The following is a 20,000-nucleotide window of genomic DNA, read 5'->3' as shown; positions in this document are numbered from 1 at the left end:
AGTAGTAGTAGTAGTAGTAGTAGTAGTAGTAGTAGTAGTAGTAGTAGTAGTAGTAGTAGTAGTAGTAGTAGTAGTAGTAGTAGTAGTAGTAGTAGCAGTAGTAGTAGTAGTAGTAGTAGTAGTAGCTGTAGTAGTAGTAGTAGTAGTAGTAGTAGTAGTAGTAGTAGTAGTAGTAGTAGTAGTAGTAGTAGTAGTAGTAGTAGTAGTACACAGAAGTACTTTACCTCGTAGTGAGTGAGTGGAGTTGCAGGTTTAGGTGTGGCCCCCGACTGAGACTGAAACACAAAGAAACACAAACATCAGAAAAGTACACGAGAAAAGTACAAGTACACGATGAAAGTACACGAGAAAAGTACAAGTACACGAGAAAAGTACAAGTACACGAGAAAAGTACAAGTACATGAGAAAAGTAAAAGTACACGATGAAAGTACACGAGAAAAGTACAAGTACATGATTAAAGTACACAGGAAAAGTACTAATACTGCAAATACTATTGATTAAACCAGGTCTAAACCAGATCTAAACCAGGTCTAAACCAGGACTAAACCAGGTCTAAACCAGGTCTAAACCAGGTCTAAACCAGGACTAAACCAGGTCTAAACCAGGTCTAAACCAGGTCTAAACCAGGACTAAACCAGGTCTAAACCAGGACTAAACCAGGACTAAACCAGGTCTAAACCAGGTCTAAACCAGGTCTAAACCAGGACTAAACCAGGTCTAAACCAGGTCTAAACCAGGTCTAAACCAGAACTAAACCAGGTCTAAACCAGGACTAAACCAGGTCTAACCCTCCAGTCTTACAGACTGTGGAGGAGGCTGAGTGTGTTGCTCAGAGGCACATCAGAACAGAGTATGTGTCCTGGTGAGCTGGCGGTGAGTTGGTGGTTAGATGGCGCTGCTCGGCCTCCTGAGCCACAGCCCCGGAACATTCCTCAAGAAGGTGTGAAGAGGGCGGAGCCACGTACCACACACACCACTGTACTTCTACTGCAAACTGTACTTCAAATACACCACAAATACTTCTACTGCAAACTGTACTTCAAATACACCACAAATACTTCTACTGCACACTCTACTACAAATACTTCTACTGCACACTCTACTACAAATACTTCTACTGCACACTCCACTACAAATACTTCTACTGCACACTCCACTGCAAATACTTCTACTGCAAACAGTACTTCAAATACACCACTGTACTTATACTGCAAAGACTTCTACTGCAAACAGTACTTCAGATACTTCTACTGTGAACAGTACTTCAAATACTTGCAAACAGTACTTCAAATACACCACAAATACTTCTACTGCAAACTGTACTTCAAATACACCACAAATACTTCTACTGCACACTCCACTGCAAATACTTCTACTGCAAACAGTACTTCAAATACACCACTGTACTTATACTGCAAAGACTTCTACTGCAAACAGTACTTCAGATACTTCTACTGTGAACAGTACTTCAAATACTTCTACTGCAAACAGTACTTCAAATACACCACAAATACTTCTACTGCAAACTGTACTTCAAATACACCACAAATACTTCTACTGCACACTCTACTGCAAATACTTCTACTGCACACTCTACTGCAAATACTTCTACTGCAAACAGTACTTCAAATACACCACTGTACTTGTACTGCAAATACTTCTACTGCAAACAGTACTTCAACTACTTCTACTGTGAACAGTACTTCAACTACTTCTACTGTGAACAGTACTTCAAATACTTCTTTGGCAAACAGTACTTCAGATACTTCTACTGCACGCTCTACTTCAAATACTTCTACTGCAAACAGTACTTCAGATACTTCTACTGCACGCTCTACTTCAAATACTTCTACTGCAAACAGTACTTCAAATACTTCTACTGCAAACAGTACTTCAAATACTTCTACTGCAAACAGTACTTCAAATACTAAACCAGGTCTAAACCAGGTCTAAACCAGGACTAAACCAGGACAAAACCAGGACTAAACCAGGACTAAACCAGGTCTAAACCAGGACTAAACCAGGACTAAACCAGGACTAAACCAGGTCTAAACCAGGACTAAACCAGGTCTAAACCGGGGAGAGTCCGGGTGGGGTCAGGTCTTTAGATCCACATAATAAAGTCGATCTCCACCCTGAGTCTTTTTCACTGAACAAAACAAACAGACGCCTCATTCACTGTGATCCTCCGACGCACACAACACTCTGCTCCACCTCATGATGTCATCGAGTGGACACATCAGCTGACCCGGAGTCACCCGGGTCACCTGGGCGGGTCGCACCGGGTCGGACTCGACTCAGAACCGCAGAACAAACGGACGGACAAAGACGAGACAAAGACGAGTTCTGAGGGACGTCGCCGCAGCCTCGGCTCCCAACGAAGCTCATGGAGGCCAGCCGTATCTAAGCCGGGGCCTGTCAATCAAACCTGTCGCTAAGGCCGGGGCGGGGGCTCGGGGGGAAAAAAAGGCGTCTGATTGGTCGATTTTGAATGTTCGGATCTGGATTTACGGAGAAAATACAATGTTTAAATAAAAAACAAAAGGATCACGTGGAGAGAAAGAGAAAGAAAGAAAAAAATGTTGAAGCGCAAAACCTCGGGGTCATGTAGAGCGGGGTCAAAGGTCAAAGGGTCAAAGGTCAGAGATCAGAGAGAGGGAGGAGCCTGACAGCAGCTGCGTCACGCCCACGAGCACTTCCCCGTCCGCGGTTGGAGGACAAAGGTTTCGTCACATTTGGAGTCGAGAGTCTCGGTCGCCACGGAGACGATCAGAGGCTAAAACACGACCGGAGCAAAGCATCATGGTCCTTGTAGTTCCACGGTGGAGCCACGGGAGGAACAGGTTCAACCGCCTCCGTCTGACCCACGAGACGCACACACACACACACACACACACACACACACACACACACACACACACACACACACACACACACACACACACACACACACACACACACACACACACACACACACACACACACACACAGTCACACACACACACACACACACACACACACACACACACACACACACACACACACACACACACACACAGCACACACACACACACACACAGCACACACACACACACAGTCACACACACACAGTCACACACACACACACGTCACACACACACACAGCGCACAGTCACACACGCACACACAGTCACACACACACACAGTCACACACACACACACACACACACACACAGTCACACACACATGTGCACAAACAGCTGACTCCGCAGTTTTCTGGTGATTTCTCAAACCTCTGATTTTATTTTTTATTTTTTATTGTCCAGGCCTGTGCTTTTTTAATTTAATTTAATTTTATTTTTGTGTGAGTTGAAGTTTTTTTAAATTTTATTTTATTTTTTGTTAGACTGTGTGTGTTTATTTTATTTTTTATTTATTTGTGTGTGTTAGCCTGTGTTTATTTGTATTGTGTAAGCCTACAAATACTAAAATTACAATTAGTACTACTACTACTACTTCAACTACAACTACTACTACTTCAACTACAACTACTACAACTACTACAACTACTACTTCAACTACAACTACTACTACTTCAACTACAACTACTACTACTTACAACTACAACTACTACAACAACTACTACAAACTACAACTACTACTACTTCAACTACAACTACTACAACTACTACTACAACTACAACAACCACTACTACAACAACTACAACTACTACAACTACTACTACAACTACAACAACTACTACTACAACTACAACTACTACAACTAACTACTACAACTACAACAACTACTACAACTACTACAACTAGTACAACTACTACAACTACTACAACAACTACTACTTCAACTACAACTACTACAACTACTACAACTACTACTACTACTACAACTACTACAACTACTACTACTACTACAACTACTACTACAACTACTACTACTACTACACCTTTTTAATCTTTTTGTTCAGAATAAAAGCGTCTGGTTCACACTTTCACAAACGCTTCAGGAACGAGAAGAATGTTCCAGAATTTGGAGCAGATGTGAAAGACCAAAAGACCAAAGCCAGAGAGTCAGATGCCCTCCCACACCCCCCACACCCCCCCACCCCCCCGTACCCCGGAGAGTCAGATGCCCTCCCACACCCCCCCGTACCCCGGAGATTGATATTTTCCCCTAAAAAATGTCCCAAAGAACGTGAGGAGCGAGCGCTGTGTGACGAGGGGGGGAAAGTGTGTTGCTCAAGGGCACAGCGTCAGAGTCAGAGTCAGGTTCAGGGCGCTCTGTTTCTGCTTGTTTACCTCGTGTTTACGGTGTCGGTCTGTTTCCACGGCAACAACACAGCCTATGAGAGCCTTATGGAAACAGCCTACTGTGGAGCTACACTGTAAAATCTGAAAATACACACACTATACACACTATACACACACTATACACACTATACACACACTATACACACACACACTATACACACACATACACACACACACTATACACACACACACTATACACAGACACATACACACACACTATACACACACTATACACACTATACACACACTATACACACACTATACACAGACACATACACACACTATACACACTATACACACTACACACACACTATACACAGACACACACACTATACACACACACACACTATACACATACACACACTATAACACACACAACTATACACACATACACACACACACACTATACACAGACACATACACACACACTATACACACACTATACACAGACACATACACACACACTATACACACACTACACACACACATACACACACACTATACACACACTATACACAGACACATACACACACACTATACACACACACACACACTATACACAGACACATACACACACACTATACACACACATACACACACACACACTATACACACACTATACACACACATATACACACACACACACACTATACACAGACACATACACACACACTATAACACACATACACACACACTATACACACACACTATACACACACACACTATACACACACTATACACAGACACATATACACACATACACACTATACACACACTATACACAGACACATACACACACACTATACACACACACACACACACACACACACTATACACACACACACACTATACACACACTATACACAGACACATACACACACACTATACACACACTACACACACTATACACAGACACACACACTATACACAGACACACACTATACACACACTATACACACACTATACACAGACACATACACACACACTATACACACACAGAAACACAATCCTCAGCATATTTACAAATGACTCCAGATACAACAAACAAACTACAACCTCATGAAACATACAAGTACTACTACAAGACCTACTTCTACTAGTACTACTACATACATAACAAGATCTACTACTACTAGTACTACGACTACTACATTCTCTGTTTTAACAGAAAATCTTGTCCGACCTGTAGTATGTGGAGTTTAGTTTTCTGTAGTTTAGTTTTGTGTAGTCTCGTGTACATTTGTGTAGTCTCGTGTACTTTTGTGTAGTCTCGTGTACATTTGTGTAGTCTCGTGTACATTTGTGTAGTCTCGTGTACATTTGTGTAGTCTCGTGTACATTTGTGTAGTCTCATGTACTTTTGTGTAGTCTCGTGTACATTTGTGTAGTCTCGTGTACTTTTGTGTAGTCTCGTGTACATTTGTGTAGTCTCATGTACATTTGTGTAGTCTCGTGTACTGTAGTCTCGTGTAGTCTCGTGTACTTTTGTGTAGTCTCGTGTACATTTGTGTAGTCTCATGTACTTTTGTGTAGTCTGTACTTGTGTGTAGTCTTGTACATTTGTGTAGTCTCATGTACTTTTGTGTAGTCTTGTGTAGTCTTGTACATTTGTGTAGTCTCATGTACTTTTGTGTAGTCTCGTGTACATTTGTGTAGTCTCGTGTACTTTTGTGTAGTCTCGTGTACTTTGTGTGTCTCATGTACATTTGTGTAGTCTCATGTACTTTTGTGTAGTCTCGTGTACTTCTGTGTAGTCTCGTGTGTGTAGTCTCATGTTGTGTAGTCTCGTGTGTAGTCTCGTGTGTCTGTGTAGTGTGTGTACTGTAAGTGTAGTCAGTACTTTTGGTACTGTGTTAGTTCGTGTACTTTTGTGTAGTTGTGACTGTTAAATGCACAAACAGAGGGTTTTGTTGTGTTGTTTCATTCACTTCCTGTATCATCATCATGACCTTTACACACAATATATACTACTACTACTACTACTACTACTACTACTACTACTACTACTACTACTACTACTACTACTACTACTACTACTACTACTACTACTACTACTACTACTACTAATTACTAATACTTCTACTGCTAGGACTAGTACTGCAATAACTACTACAACTACTTCAATTACTACTGCTGTTGCTATTATTATGAATACTTCTACTGCTAATAGTAGTACTACAACAACTACTACAAGTACTACAACTGCTACAATTACTACTACAAGTACTACTACTATTACTACAACTACTACAGCTGCTGCTATTATTACAAATACTTCTACTTCTAGGACTACTACTACTACTACTGCTACTACTACTGCTACTGCTACAAATATTACTAGAACTACTACAACTACGACTGCTATTACTAATAATATTTCTACTGCTAGGAGTAGTACTGCAGTAACTACTACAAGTACTACTACAACAACAACTACTACAAGTACTACAAGTACTATTACTACTACTACACATGTTAGTACAACTACTACTGCTATTACTAATAATACTTCTACTGGTAGGAGTAGTACTGCAGTAACTACTACAAGTACTACAAGTACTACAACTACAAATATTTTTAGAACTACTACAACTACTGCTGCTATTACTTCAAATACCACTAGTGCCAGGGCTAGTACTGCAAAAACTACTACAAGTACTGCTAAAACAACAACTACTACAAGTACCCCTACCACTACTACTACTACTAAAACAACAAATACTAAAACTACTACAAGTACTAGTACCCCTGCCGTTAGTACAAATACTTTTACTTGAGCTGCGTCACCAAACCACAAGTCGACAACTGCAACAACGACGCGCAACTGCACAACAACTTCACTTTTTCATCAGATAACACACTAATACTACTACTACTACTACTACTACTACTACTACTGCTACTACTGCTACTACTGCTACTACTGCTACTACGATACAAGTACTGCTGCTACTGCTCCGTCCAGAGTCTGAAGTATCAGGCGTGGAAGAGTTTTATTTAAAGTTTGGTGTTATTTTGCAGAGTGACCTCACCTCACCCAAACAGAGAGAGAGAGAGACGCTCAGGCAGGAAGAAAAGAGAGGGATCGAAAAAAAAAAGAGATAAAACAAACTGACAAACAGAGAGAGAGAAAGAGAAGAGGAGGAAGACGAGGGAGAGGAGGAAGTACGTACCATGGGCTGCGGAGGAAACGTTCGCCGAGAGACGACTTAAAAGTTTAAACCGAAATCTGTGACGGAGTTTGAGTTTGTGACGAGAGAGAGAGAGACTGACGGACGGAGGGAGGGAGGGACGGAGGAGAGAGAGAGAGAAAAAGAGAGGGAGGGAGAGGGAGAGGGAGAGGGAGGGGCGGTCAGACACGACAGACGCGCATGACAACATTCGCACGCATGTAAACACAAGACACGCCCGACCGAGGGAGAAAGAAAGAAGAGAGGGAAAGAAAGAGAGAGAGAGAAAGAGAGAGAGAGAAAGAGAGGGAGAGAAAGAGGGAGAGAGAAAGAGAGGGAGAGAAAGAGGGAGAGAGAAAGAACAGAGGGGAGGAGAAAAAGAGAAAGAAAGAGGGAGGAAAGGGAAAGGCAGAAAAGAGAAATAGAGGGGGAAATGGGTGAGAGAGGAAACGCCCATATAAAGACAACACCCATTCAGGAAGGACACGCCCACTCAGGAAGAGACTGAACTTTATGCAAATGAAGCGAGCTGCACTGTAAAACCCGAGGATCTGACCCGGTCCAAAAGTCGTTTTCATTATTAGTTTGAAAGTCATAAAATTGTGCTAAAACTGATTTTGATTTTGTTTTTGCACAAACTCAAATAGTCACAATCCGTGCGTCGTTCGTTTTCTTCATTATTTGTCTCCAAAACCAAAATAAAAAAACAGATAATGATTGGATTTTTCAGTTTTTGATTTTGTGTTTAACGTGACGTCTGTGACTGTGATGTCGCACTTTTGCGCCGCGTACGGACTGAACCAGGACTGATCCAGGTCCAGGACCAGGCCAGGACCAGACCAAGAACGAGACCGGGACTGAGACCGAGACCGAGACTGAGACCAGGCCAGGACCAGACCAAGAACGAGACCGGGACCGAGACTGAGACCGAGACCGAGACCGAGACTGAGACCAGGCCAGGACCAGACCCGAGGCTCAGAGTCAAAGCTCGGAGTCCGGTCTGGTCCCGGTGTGGACAACAACTACTACTACTACAAATACTACAAATACTACTACTACAAATACTACAACTACAAACTACTACTAACTACTACTACTACAAATACTACAACTACTACAACTACTACAATACTACTACAAATACTACTACTACTAACTACTACTACAAATACTACTAACTACTACACTACAATACTACAACTACAAATACTACAACTACTACTACTACTACACTAACTACTACAAATACTACAACTACAAAATACTAACTACTACTACTACTACAACTACTACAATACTACAATACTACAACTATACTACAACTACTACTACTACTAAACTACTACAAAATACTACACTACAAATACAAAACTACTACTAACTACTACTACTACAAATACTACAACTACAAATACAACAACTACTACTACTACAAATACTACAACTACAAATACTACAACTACTACTACTACTACAAATACTACAACTACAAATACAACAACTACTACTACTACAAATACTACAAATACTACAACTACAAATACTACAACTACTACTACTACAAATACTACAACTACAAATACAACAACTACTACTACTACAAATACTACAACTACAAATACTACAACTACTACTACTACTACAAATACTACAAATACTACAACTACAAATACAACAACTACTACTACTACAAATACTACAACTACAAACTACAACAACTACTACTACTACTACAACTACACAACTACAAATACTACAAATACTACTACTACAAATACTACAAATACAATACTACAAAACTACAAATACTACAACTACAAATACTACTATAACTACTACAACAACTACAACTACAAATACTACTACTACTACTACAAATACTACAACTATTACAGCTACAAATACTACAAATACTACTACTACAAATACTACAACTACAAATACTACAACTACTACTACTACAAATACTACAAATACTACAACTACAAATACTACAACTACTACTACTACAAATACTACAAATACTACTACTACAAACTACACTACAAATACTACAACTACTACTACTACAAATACTACAAATACTACTACTACTACAAATACTACAAATACTACAAATACTACAAATACTACAATACTACAACTACTACAACTACTACTACTACAAATACTACTACTACAAATACTACAACTACAAATACTACAAATACTACTACTACTACTACAAATACTACAATACTAAATACTACAAATACTACTACTACAAATACTACAAATACTACTACTACAAATACTACTATCACTACAAATACTACAACTACAAATACTACAAATACTATCACTACAAATACTACTACAACTACTACAACAACTACAACTACAAATACTACTACTACTACGACAAATACTACAACAACTACTACTATAACAAATACTACAACTACAAATACTACAAATACTACTACTATGACAAATACTACTAATATGACAAATACTACTACTACTACAAATAATACTACGACAAATACTACTACTACAACTACTACTACTACAAGTACAAATACTACTACAGTTGCAGTTTTATAAGTTTTATGATCAAACCCCAAAGAGTTTTTATAGAAATAAACTAAAACTGAAAACTACAAACTACTTCTACTGCTACTACAAGTACTACTACAAGTACTACTGCTTCTGTTGTTATTCATACTTCTACTGCAAACAACAGAAATGAAAACACATAAATAATGGAGTTATTTAGGAACAAAACACGTTTCATTCTGAGTCCCACACAGACGTGTTTTTACAGTGCGTCCTGCAAGCCACGCCCACTCTGCCTCACGACACTCACGATTGGTCAGACGGACTCTAAACCCCGCCCCCCTGCACGCGTACACACACACACACACACACACACACACTCTGGGCTGGGTCAGACCAAAACACGATTAAATTTGGACATTTGAGGTTTTCGTGTTTCCAGTTTTATCTCGAGGAAGAAGAAGAAGAAGAAGAAGAAGAAGAAGAGAACCTGACAGAGGACGGTCTGAGAGGCTCTGAGCGAGGGAGGAGAAAAAGAGGAGGAGGAGGAGGAGAAAAAGAGGAGGAAAGGGTTAACGTGGAGAAGTTTTGGGCGTGACACGAACACTCACCGCTCTGGAATCTACAGACGACAAGAACAAGAACAAGAACAAGAAGAAGAAGAAGAAGAAGAAGAAGAAGGGAGGAGGAGAGGAGAGAGAGAAGGGGTGAGAGAGGGAGGAGCAAAAGAAAAACATGGGAGGGAGGAGAGAGAGACAGAAGAGAAGAGAGGAAGAGGGAGGAGAGGAGAGGAGAGACAGAAGGAGGGAGGACAGAAGGAGTGGAGCAAAAGAAAGAGAGAGAAATAAAGGGAGAGGAGAGAAGAGAGGGAGGGAGGAGAGAAGAGAGGAAGAGGGAGACAAACGGAGGGAGGAGAAAAAGGGAGGGAGAAAAGGGGAGAAGCAAAAGAAAGAGAGAGAGATAAAGGGAGGGAGGAGAGAGAGAAGAGAGAGAAAAGGAGGGAGGAGAAGAGAGAGAGACAGAAGAAGGGAGAAGAGAGGGAGACAAAGGGAGGGAGAGAAGAGGAGGAGCAAAAGAAAGAGAGAGAGAAATAAAGGGAGGGAGGGAGAGAGGGTGAAGGAGGGAGGAGAGAAAAGTTGAGCCAAAACATTTCGGATCCGAACGTGAAAAGTTTCAAACGTAAAAGGAAAATAAACATGAGTGTGTCAGATGCCCTCCCAGAGAGTCAGGAGAGGAGAGGAGACGAGGAGGGAGGAGACGAGGAAAGGAGAGGAAGAAGGAGAGGAGGAGGAGGAGAGGAGACAGAGAAGGAGAGGAGACAAGGAGATAGAGAAGGAGAGGAGATAGAGAAGGAGAGGAGGAGAGGAGAGAAGGAGACAAAGGAGGAGAGGAGACAGAGAAGGAGAGGAGGAGAGGAGACAGAGAAGGAGAGGAGGAGAGGAGACAAGGAGACAGAGAAGGAGAGGAGGAGAGGAGAGAAGGAGACAAAGGAGGAAAGGAGACAAGGAGGCAGAGGAGAAGAGGAGAGAAGGAGAGGAGACAAAAAAAGAGGAAGAGAAGGAGAGGAGGAGGTGCAGACAGGTGCAGACAGGTGCAGTTTCTCAGGGGTTGAACACGTGACACAGATGGAGGGATGAGACAGAAAAAAAAGAAAAAAACACAGAGAGAGAGAGAGAGAGAGAGAGAGATCCTGCAGTTTGATCCAACATGGCCGCCGCAGTGTTTACATGTGACAGGAGCGCCCCTGTCTGGACAAACACACACACTGCAGGACCGCCCCTGTCTACACAGAGTGAAAAGTGTTGAACTGTTTTTTTCTTCTTGTCGTCTGCACTGAAATGAAGCAAAGGATTATGGGAAATGTAGTTCCTCTGAATCCACGAGTCATTTGTTTTTCAAAATAAAACCAAGAATAATAATAATAATAATATATACACACACACACACACACATATACATGGTCCTGGTCAAGCAGAAGTAAACAACAAGACCAAAACTTCAACTTAATTCATCTGATATAAAAAAGTATTGAACAGATACATATGTCTCTAGTTTAAACTGTTCACCTTTTTTCTGTACCATTTTTGGTTCTAAAGTTCCATATGTTTTAAACAGACCATGAATGAAACATGGAAGAAAAAATATTTCCCAAATTTCAAAAATCTGCAAATCATGTAAATAAATGTTTGTATTTCATCATATCTTGTGTTATTCCATCTTTGAACTGTTGATGAAGGGACAGGATTAAAAAAAAAAAAAATTATTTAAAATGATACAAATGTTCTTGGAAGGACTGACATATTTTATAGAAATAGTTTCTTTCATTTTGAAGTAATATTAAAGTTTTCAGAAGAAAAAAGCCACAAATGATGTAAAATCCTGCACCTTCTACTTGTTTGTACAATTTTCCCTCTGTTACTTTTCCCTCCGTTACCATGAACTTTCTTAATAAAAAATCTCATGAGTCAAAAAGTCAGAGGTTTTTCAACCTAATCTTGTACCATATGGTAGAAAACTATATGAAGCAAATATTCAAACCAGTTTGTTAAGGATATGGAAGTGAGAACCAAGAGTTATCACTGTTTGGATTTATTGACCAAAAAGTGCTGCATATTTCATTCCCTCCGTTACCGACATGAGTTTTTTAATTTTTTTGTCTTGAACTTGAAAGAATCTCACAGGTTTAACTTGACCCTGTTGGAGTGTAACTCTTTCCTACATTCTGATACTTTACTTATTTCAATAGTTCCTCTAGTTTCTGAATAAAAGAGACATTTGAATGTCAAAAATCTGACCCTGTTTCCCGCCGTTAACACTTGACTGGATATATATATATATATATATATATATATATATATATATACACACATATATATATAAATCCAAAACTGAAAAAAGAAATCTGTTTATCATTTTGGTTTTCGAGGCCCTGCGGGGCCAAAGCTTCACAAATCTCTTGTGGATCTGAGCGTCTGAGCAGCAGCTGAGGAGTCGCCGCGCCCACAGAGCCTCCAGGACGGACTGGACGGACTGGACCGGGATCGTCTGGGAACGCCCAGAGGAGGTGTCTGGGGAGGGGGAAGTCTGTGTGTCTGTCACGTTTACAGAGACAAAAACAACACAACAAATCTACAGAGACAAAACCGTCCAGCTTTTCACTTCACAAACTGATCTGACACTTCAGCTTTAAGGATATGGCAATACTGGACCGATACTGGACCGATACCGGACCGATACTGGACCGATATTTCCTTTAAACTCAAATGAAAACAGAGCTGATCCAGATGTGGAGCTGATGTTACGGCTCCAGGTAAAACTCAGTTAAACTCAGTGTAAAGATCCACGATATTTAGCTGAAAAACATTTAATCATCAAAACCTGTGGCCAACGCCGCACGAGTCGCCGAAACACGACAGAAGAAAAACGATAAAAGAAGCAGAAGTAACGAGGAATCATCATGTGAACTTTTAAAAGAGTCGAGGAGCTGAGGAACAGAAGAACGTCACATTTCTGTTGAACTTTACCCGACGCTTTTAAAAAACAAACTCCACACCTGAGTCACATCCACAAAAAAACTTCAAACTACAAACTGAACAAAACAAAAAGAATCATGAACGAGTTTGTTTTTGGTCACATCGGTTTGTCACAAGTCTGATCTCGTCAGGACTCAGAAGCTCAGAGTCTGGTCCTGGTCCTGGTCCTGGTCCTGGTCTGGACTTGGATGGAGAAAATCAGGAGCCACAGGAGGCACCAGAAAAAAAAAAAAATGTTGCTGTGGAGGAGAAGGAGAAGCAGGAGGAGCAAGAGGAGCAGGAGGAGCAGGAGAAGCAGGAGCAGGAGAAGGAGGAGCAGGAGAAGGAGGAGGAGGAGCAGGAGGAGCAGGAGAAGCAGGAGAAGCAGGAGCAGGAGGAGCAGGAGAGCAGGAGCAGGAGAAGCAGGAGAAGCAGGAGAAGCAGGAGGAGAAGCAGAAGAAGCAGGAGAAGCAAGGAGCAGGAGAGAGGAGAGCAGGAGAAGGAGGAGGAGGAGAAGGAGGAGCAGGAGAAGCAGGAGAAGCAGGAGCAGGAGGAGCAGAAGAAGCAGGAGAAGCAGGAGAAGCAGGAGCAGGAGGAGAAGCAGAAGAAGCAGGAGAAGCAGGAGCAGGAGGAGCAGGAGAAGGAGAAGAAGCAGAAGAAGCAGGAGAAGCAGGAGGAGGAGGAGCAGGAGAAGCAGGAGAAGCAGCAGGAGAAGCAGCAGGAGAAGCAGGAGAAACAGCAGGAGAAGGAGGAGAAGCAGCAGGAGAAGCAGGAGAAGCAGGAGAAACAGCAGGAGAAGGAGGAGCAGGAGAAGGAGGAGAAGCAGCAGGAGAAGCAGGAGAAGCAGGAGAAACAGGAGCAGGAGGAGCAGGAGAAGGAGAAGAAGAAGCAGGAGAAGCAGGAGAAGGAGGAGAAGGAGGAGAAGCAGGAGAAGCAGCAGGAGGAGGAGAAGCAGAAGAGGCAGAAGAAGGAGAAGCAAGAGCATGAAGAGCATGAGGAGCATGAGGAGCATGAGGAGCATGAGGAGCATGAGGAGCAGGAGAAGCATGAGGAGCATGAGGAGCATGAGGAGCATGAGGAGCAGAGGAGCAGGAGAAGCAGGAGGAGCAGGAGGAGCATGAGGAGCATGAGGAGGAGGAGCAGGAGGAGCAGGAGGAGCATGAGGAGCAGGAGGAGGAGAGAGCATGAGGAGCATGAGGAGCATGAGGAGCAGGAGGAGCATGAGGAGCATGAGGAGCATGAGGAGCATGAGGAGCAGGAGGAGCAGGAGGAGCATGAGGAGCATGAGGAGCAGGAGGAGCAGGAGAGGAGCATGAGGAGCAGGAGGAGCAGGAGGAGCAGGAGGAGCAGATGTGACATGTGAGTCCTGTATCGCTGCGTCACATGTCACACTTGAGTCTGTTCCTGTCACTCAGTTTTTATGAACGACACAGAGACACGGATCTAAACCACAGGGAGGGAGGGCATCTGATGCAATCTGACACGATCTGACACCACACTGACCGATACGACACAGACCGATACGACACAGACCGATACGACACAGACCGATACGACACAGACCGATACGACACCGACCGATACGACACAGACCGATACGACACAGACCGATACGACACAGACCGATACTACACAGACCGATACAACACAGACCGATATGATTCGATTCGATATGATTCGATAAAAATAAAGTCTAAAAGAACATGAAACACAAACATTTCAATTGTCAAAACAGAGACGACGAAAAAACAAACCTGGAGCTGAAAATACAGAGGAAAAAAAACCTAAAAAGTCTAATCAAAAATAATAAAATAAAATAATTTAAAAAAAACAACAACGATTTTCTTCATTATTTGTCTCCAAAAAACAAAATGAAAAAAAAAATAAAAATAAAATAAATAAATAAAAATAAATAATGATTTGATTTTTCAGTTTTCGATTTTGTGTTTAAATGAAAACACAGAAAAAACAGATAAAAGACTAAACCAGAACTAAACCAGGACTAAACCAGGACTAAACCAGAACTAAACCAGGACTAAACCAGGACTAAACCAGGACTAAACCAAGACTAAACCAGAACTGAACCAGGTCTAAACCAGGTCTAACCAGGACTTCACTAACTAAACACAAAACTCGAAACGAAAAAAAAAAAACATTTTGAAAACTGAAAAAACACATTTTTATGTTTATTCATTTTGTTTTTTGGAGACAAATAATGAAGAAAATCGTTGTTTTTTCATTTTCTTATTTTTGGTTTTATTTTGAAAAACAAAAGAACGAACGACACACGGATTTTGGCGATATATCGACACAGTGGCCCACGATATCGATACTGTATCAGCACATGAATCAATACGATATATTTCGATATTTCTGCAAAGTCCCAGAATTTTATACACAGAAGTACACAGTACACAGAAGTACTACACAGAAGTACACAGAAGTACACAGAAGTACACAGAAGTACACAGAAGTACACAGAAGTACACAGTACACAGAAGTACACAGAACACAGAAGTACACAGAAGTACACAGAACTACACAGAAGTACACAGAAGTACACAGAACTACACAGAAGTACACAGAACTACACAGAAGTACACAGAAGTACGCAGTAGTACGCAATAGTACGCAGTAGTACGCAGAAGTATGCAGTAGTACACAGAAGTGCACAGTACACAGAAGTACGCAGTAGTACACAGTAGTACACAGAAGTACACAGAAGTACGCAGTAATATGCAGTAATACGCAGTAGTACGCAGTAAGTACGCCGTAGTACGCCGTAGTACGCCGTAGTACTCAGTAGTACTCAGTAGTACTCAGTAGTACTCAGTAGTACGCAGTAGTACGCAGTAGTACGCAGCAGTACGCAGCAGTACGCAGTAGTAGGTGTGTACTGTACGTGTGTGTGAGGTCTGGTCTGGGGTTGGTATTTGAGTCTCATGTTGGACTCAGGTTTATTCCTGGAACAAACTTCACCTCCAAACCCCCACAGCTCCAGGTCCTGACCCGGATCCTAACCAGGTCTGAGAGGGTCCAGGTACACACACACACACACACACACACACACACACACACACACACACACACACACACACACACACACACAGACACACACACACACCACACACACACACACACACAACACACACACACACACACACACACACACACACACACACACACAACACACACACACAACACACACACACACACACACACACACACACACACACACACACACACACACACACACACACACACACACACACACACACACACACACAGACACACACACACACACACACACACACACACACACACACAGACACACACACACACACACACACACACACACACACACACACACACACACACACACACACACACACACAACAACACACAACACACACACACACACACACACAGACACACACACACACACACACACACACACACACACACACACACACACACACACACACAGACACACACACACACACACACAGACACACACACACACACACACACACACACACACACACACACACACACACAGACACACACGACGCTTCCTGAGGCTATTTCCTGTGATTATCCTCCAGAACAAACATGACACAAACACTACACAGTATTATACAGGTACTACACAGTACTACACAGGTATTACACAGGTACTACACAGTACTTCACAGAGGACGTGTCAGTGTAAAGTACTGTGAATACTGCAGTAGTACAGAGTACAGTCTCTCTCTCGTCTCATCTGACGACGTCACAGCTCAAGTTTGTTTGTTTCTAAAATCTCATCATGCACCAGGACACTGCACTTTAACCCCCCGCACTTTAACACTTTAACCCCCCGCACTTTAACACTTTAACCCCCCGCACTTTAACACTTTAACCTTTAACCCCCGCACTTTAACACTTTAACCCCCCGCACTTTAACACTTTAACCTTTTAACCTCCCCGCACTTTAACACTTTAACCCCCGCACTTTAACACTTTAACCCCCCGCACTTTAACACTTTTAACCCCCGCACTTTATCCCGCACTTTAACACTTTAACCCCTTTAACGCACTTTAACACTTTAACCCCCCGCACTTTAACACTTTAACCCCCCGCACTTTAACACTTTAACCCCCGCACTTTAACACTTTAACTTTAACCCCCCGCACTTTAACACTTTAACCCCCCGCGCACTTTAACACTTTAACCCCCCGCACTTTAACACTTTAACCCCCCCGCACTTTAACACTTTAACCCCCCGCACTTTAACACTTTAACCCCCCCCGCACTTTAACACTTTAACACTTTAACCCCGCACTTTAACCCCCCGCACTTTAACACTTTAACCCCCCGCACTTTAACACTTTAACTCCCCGCACTTTAACCTCCCGCACTTTAACACTTTAACCCCACTTTAACCCCCGCACTTTAACACTTTAACCCCCGCACTTTAACACTTTAACCCCCCGCACTTTAACCCCCCCGCACTTTAACCTTTAACCACTTTAACACCCCCCGCACTTTAACCACTTTACTTTAACCCCCCGCACTTTAACCTTTAACCCCCGCACTTTAACCCCCCTTTAACCCCCGCACTTTAACCTTTAACCCCCGCACTTTAACCCCCCGCACTTTAACCCCCCGCACTTTAACCCCCCGCACTTTAACCCCGCACTTTAACCCCCCGCACTTTAACCCCCCCGCACTTTAACCCCCCGCACTTTAACTTTAACCCCCTTGCAAGAGTACTGTACTGCCTGCAGTAAACTGCAGTACTGTAAATACTGCAGTATAAGTACTGTAACTGCTGTAAATACTGCAGTATAAGTACTGCAGTACTGTAAATACTGCAGTATAAGTACTGTAGTACTGTAAATACTGCAGTATAAGTACTGTAGTACTGCTTTCCTCAGAGACAGTCCAAAGTTCGACCTCAGGACTCACAGCAAACACACAACTGATATACAAATACAACAGTACACAAGAGTACACAAGAGTACACAACAGTACACAAGAGTACACAAGAGTAGACCAGAGCGGGGGATATAATAAGTATGAAGTACAATGTGTAGTAAGTACACACAACTGATAAAACACAACAACAAGAACAACAAGAAAACAACTATACAAACCACAGCAGAAAACTGACACATGAAGTACACACAGTACTAATGCAGTAGTATCCACACAGACAGTACTACAACACTACTGCATGTACTACAACACTACTGCATGTACTACAACACTACTGCATGTACTACAACACTACTGCATGTACTACAACACTACTGCACTACTACTGCACACACTACTGCACTACGTACTACAGCACTACTACTACTGCATGTACTGTACTACTGTGTACTGTACTGCTTACTGTACTGTACTGTACTACTGTTACTGTACTGTGTACTGTACTGTGTACTGTAATACTCTGTGTACTGTGATACTGTAGTACTGTAGTACTTGTGCAGACTGTGGACCTCTGACTCTCCACACCCTGTGATTGTGATACTGTAATATTCTGTGTACTTGTACTACAACAGTACTGCGTGTACTGTTGTACTGCGCGTAGTACTGCATGTAGTACTATTGTACTGCATGTACTGTTATACTGCGTGTACTGTAGTACTGTAATACTGTAGTACTGCGTGTAGTACTGCGTGTAGAACAGTGTATAGTACTGTAGTAGTGTAGTACTGTAGTACTGTAGTAGTGTAGTACTGTAGTACTGTAGTAGTGTTGTACTGTAGTACTGTAGTAGTGTAGTACTGTAGTAGTGTAGTACTGTAGTACTGTAGTACTGTAGTACTGTGTGTAGTACTGTAGTACTGTGTGTAGTACTGTAGTACTTGTAGTACTGTGTGTAGTACTGTAGTACTGTGTGTGTAGTGTACTTGTGTACTGTAGTACTTTGTAGTACTGTGTGTAGTACTGTAGTACTGTGTGTAGTACTGTGTAGTACTGTGTACTGTGTAGTACTTGTAGTACTGTAGTACTTGTAGTACTGTGTGTGTAGTACTTGTAGTACTGTGTGTAGTACTGTAGTACTGTGTGTAGTACTTGTAGTACTGTGTGTAGTACTGTAGTACTGTGTGTAGTACTTGTAGTACTGTAGTACTGTCTGTAGTACTGTGTGTAGTACTTGTAGTACTGTGTGTAGTACTTGTAGTACTGTAGTACTGTAGTACTGTAGTACTGTAGTACTTGTAGTACTGTGTGTAGTACTTGTAGTACTGTGTGTAGTACTTGTAGTACTTGTAGTCAGTGGGTGGTTGACCTGTGACTCTCCACGCCCTGAGATTACTTCTCTTTAAAGAGTCTTTGTTCTGTCGTCATAAACTCACAGGACTCCAATGCAGTACAGCTCTACTTTAAAGTACTCTGACTGTAGTACTACTGCAGTACCATTGCTGAACTATTGCAGTAGTATTGCAGTAGTATTGCAGTACTCTGTGTACACC

At 41.9% G+C, this 20,000-nt stretch overlaps 2 protein-coding genes across 2 annotated transcripts in view; one reads left to right on the top strand and one right to left on the bottom strand.

The window, feature by feature from the left end:
- rplp0 (ribosomal protein, large, P0) overlaps positions 1-20,000 on the top strand; it is a 230,359-nt gene that overhangs the window by 83,114 nt on the left and 127,245 nt on the right. The window lies entirely within an intron of this gene.
- The window catches only part of cast (calpastatin), a 78,636-nt gene that overhangs the window by 57,833 nt on the left and 803 nt on the right, over positions 1-20,000 (bottom strand). Inside the window, exon 2 of the mRNA XM_055161009.1 lies at positions 225-275. Coding sequence (XP_055016984.1) covers positions 225-275 — 51 coding nt within the window. The remainder of the gene's footprint in view (positions 1-224; positions 276-20,000) is intronic.

The sequence above is a fragment of the Boleophthalmus pectinirostris genome, unplaced genomic scaffold (assembly GCF_026225935.1).
Source record: "Boleophthalmus pectinirostris isolate CB_2022bp ecotype Guang Dong unplaced genomic scaffold, ASM2622593v1 HiC_scaffold_3, whole genome shotgun sequence".
NCBI lineage: Eukaryota > Metazoa > Chordata > Actinopteri > Gobiiformes > Gobiidae > Boleophthalmus > Boleophthalmus pectinirostris.
This window is presented reverse-complemented; position numbering and strand designations above follow the sequence as displayed.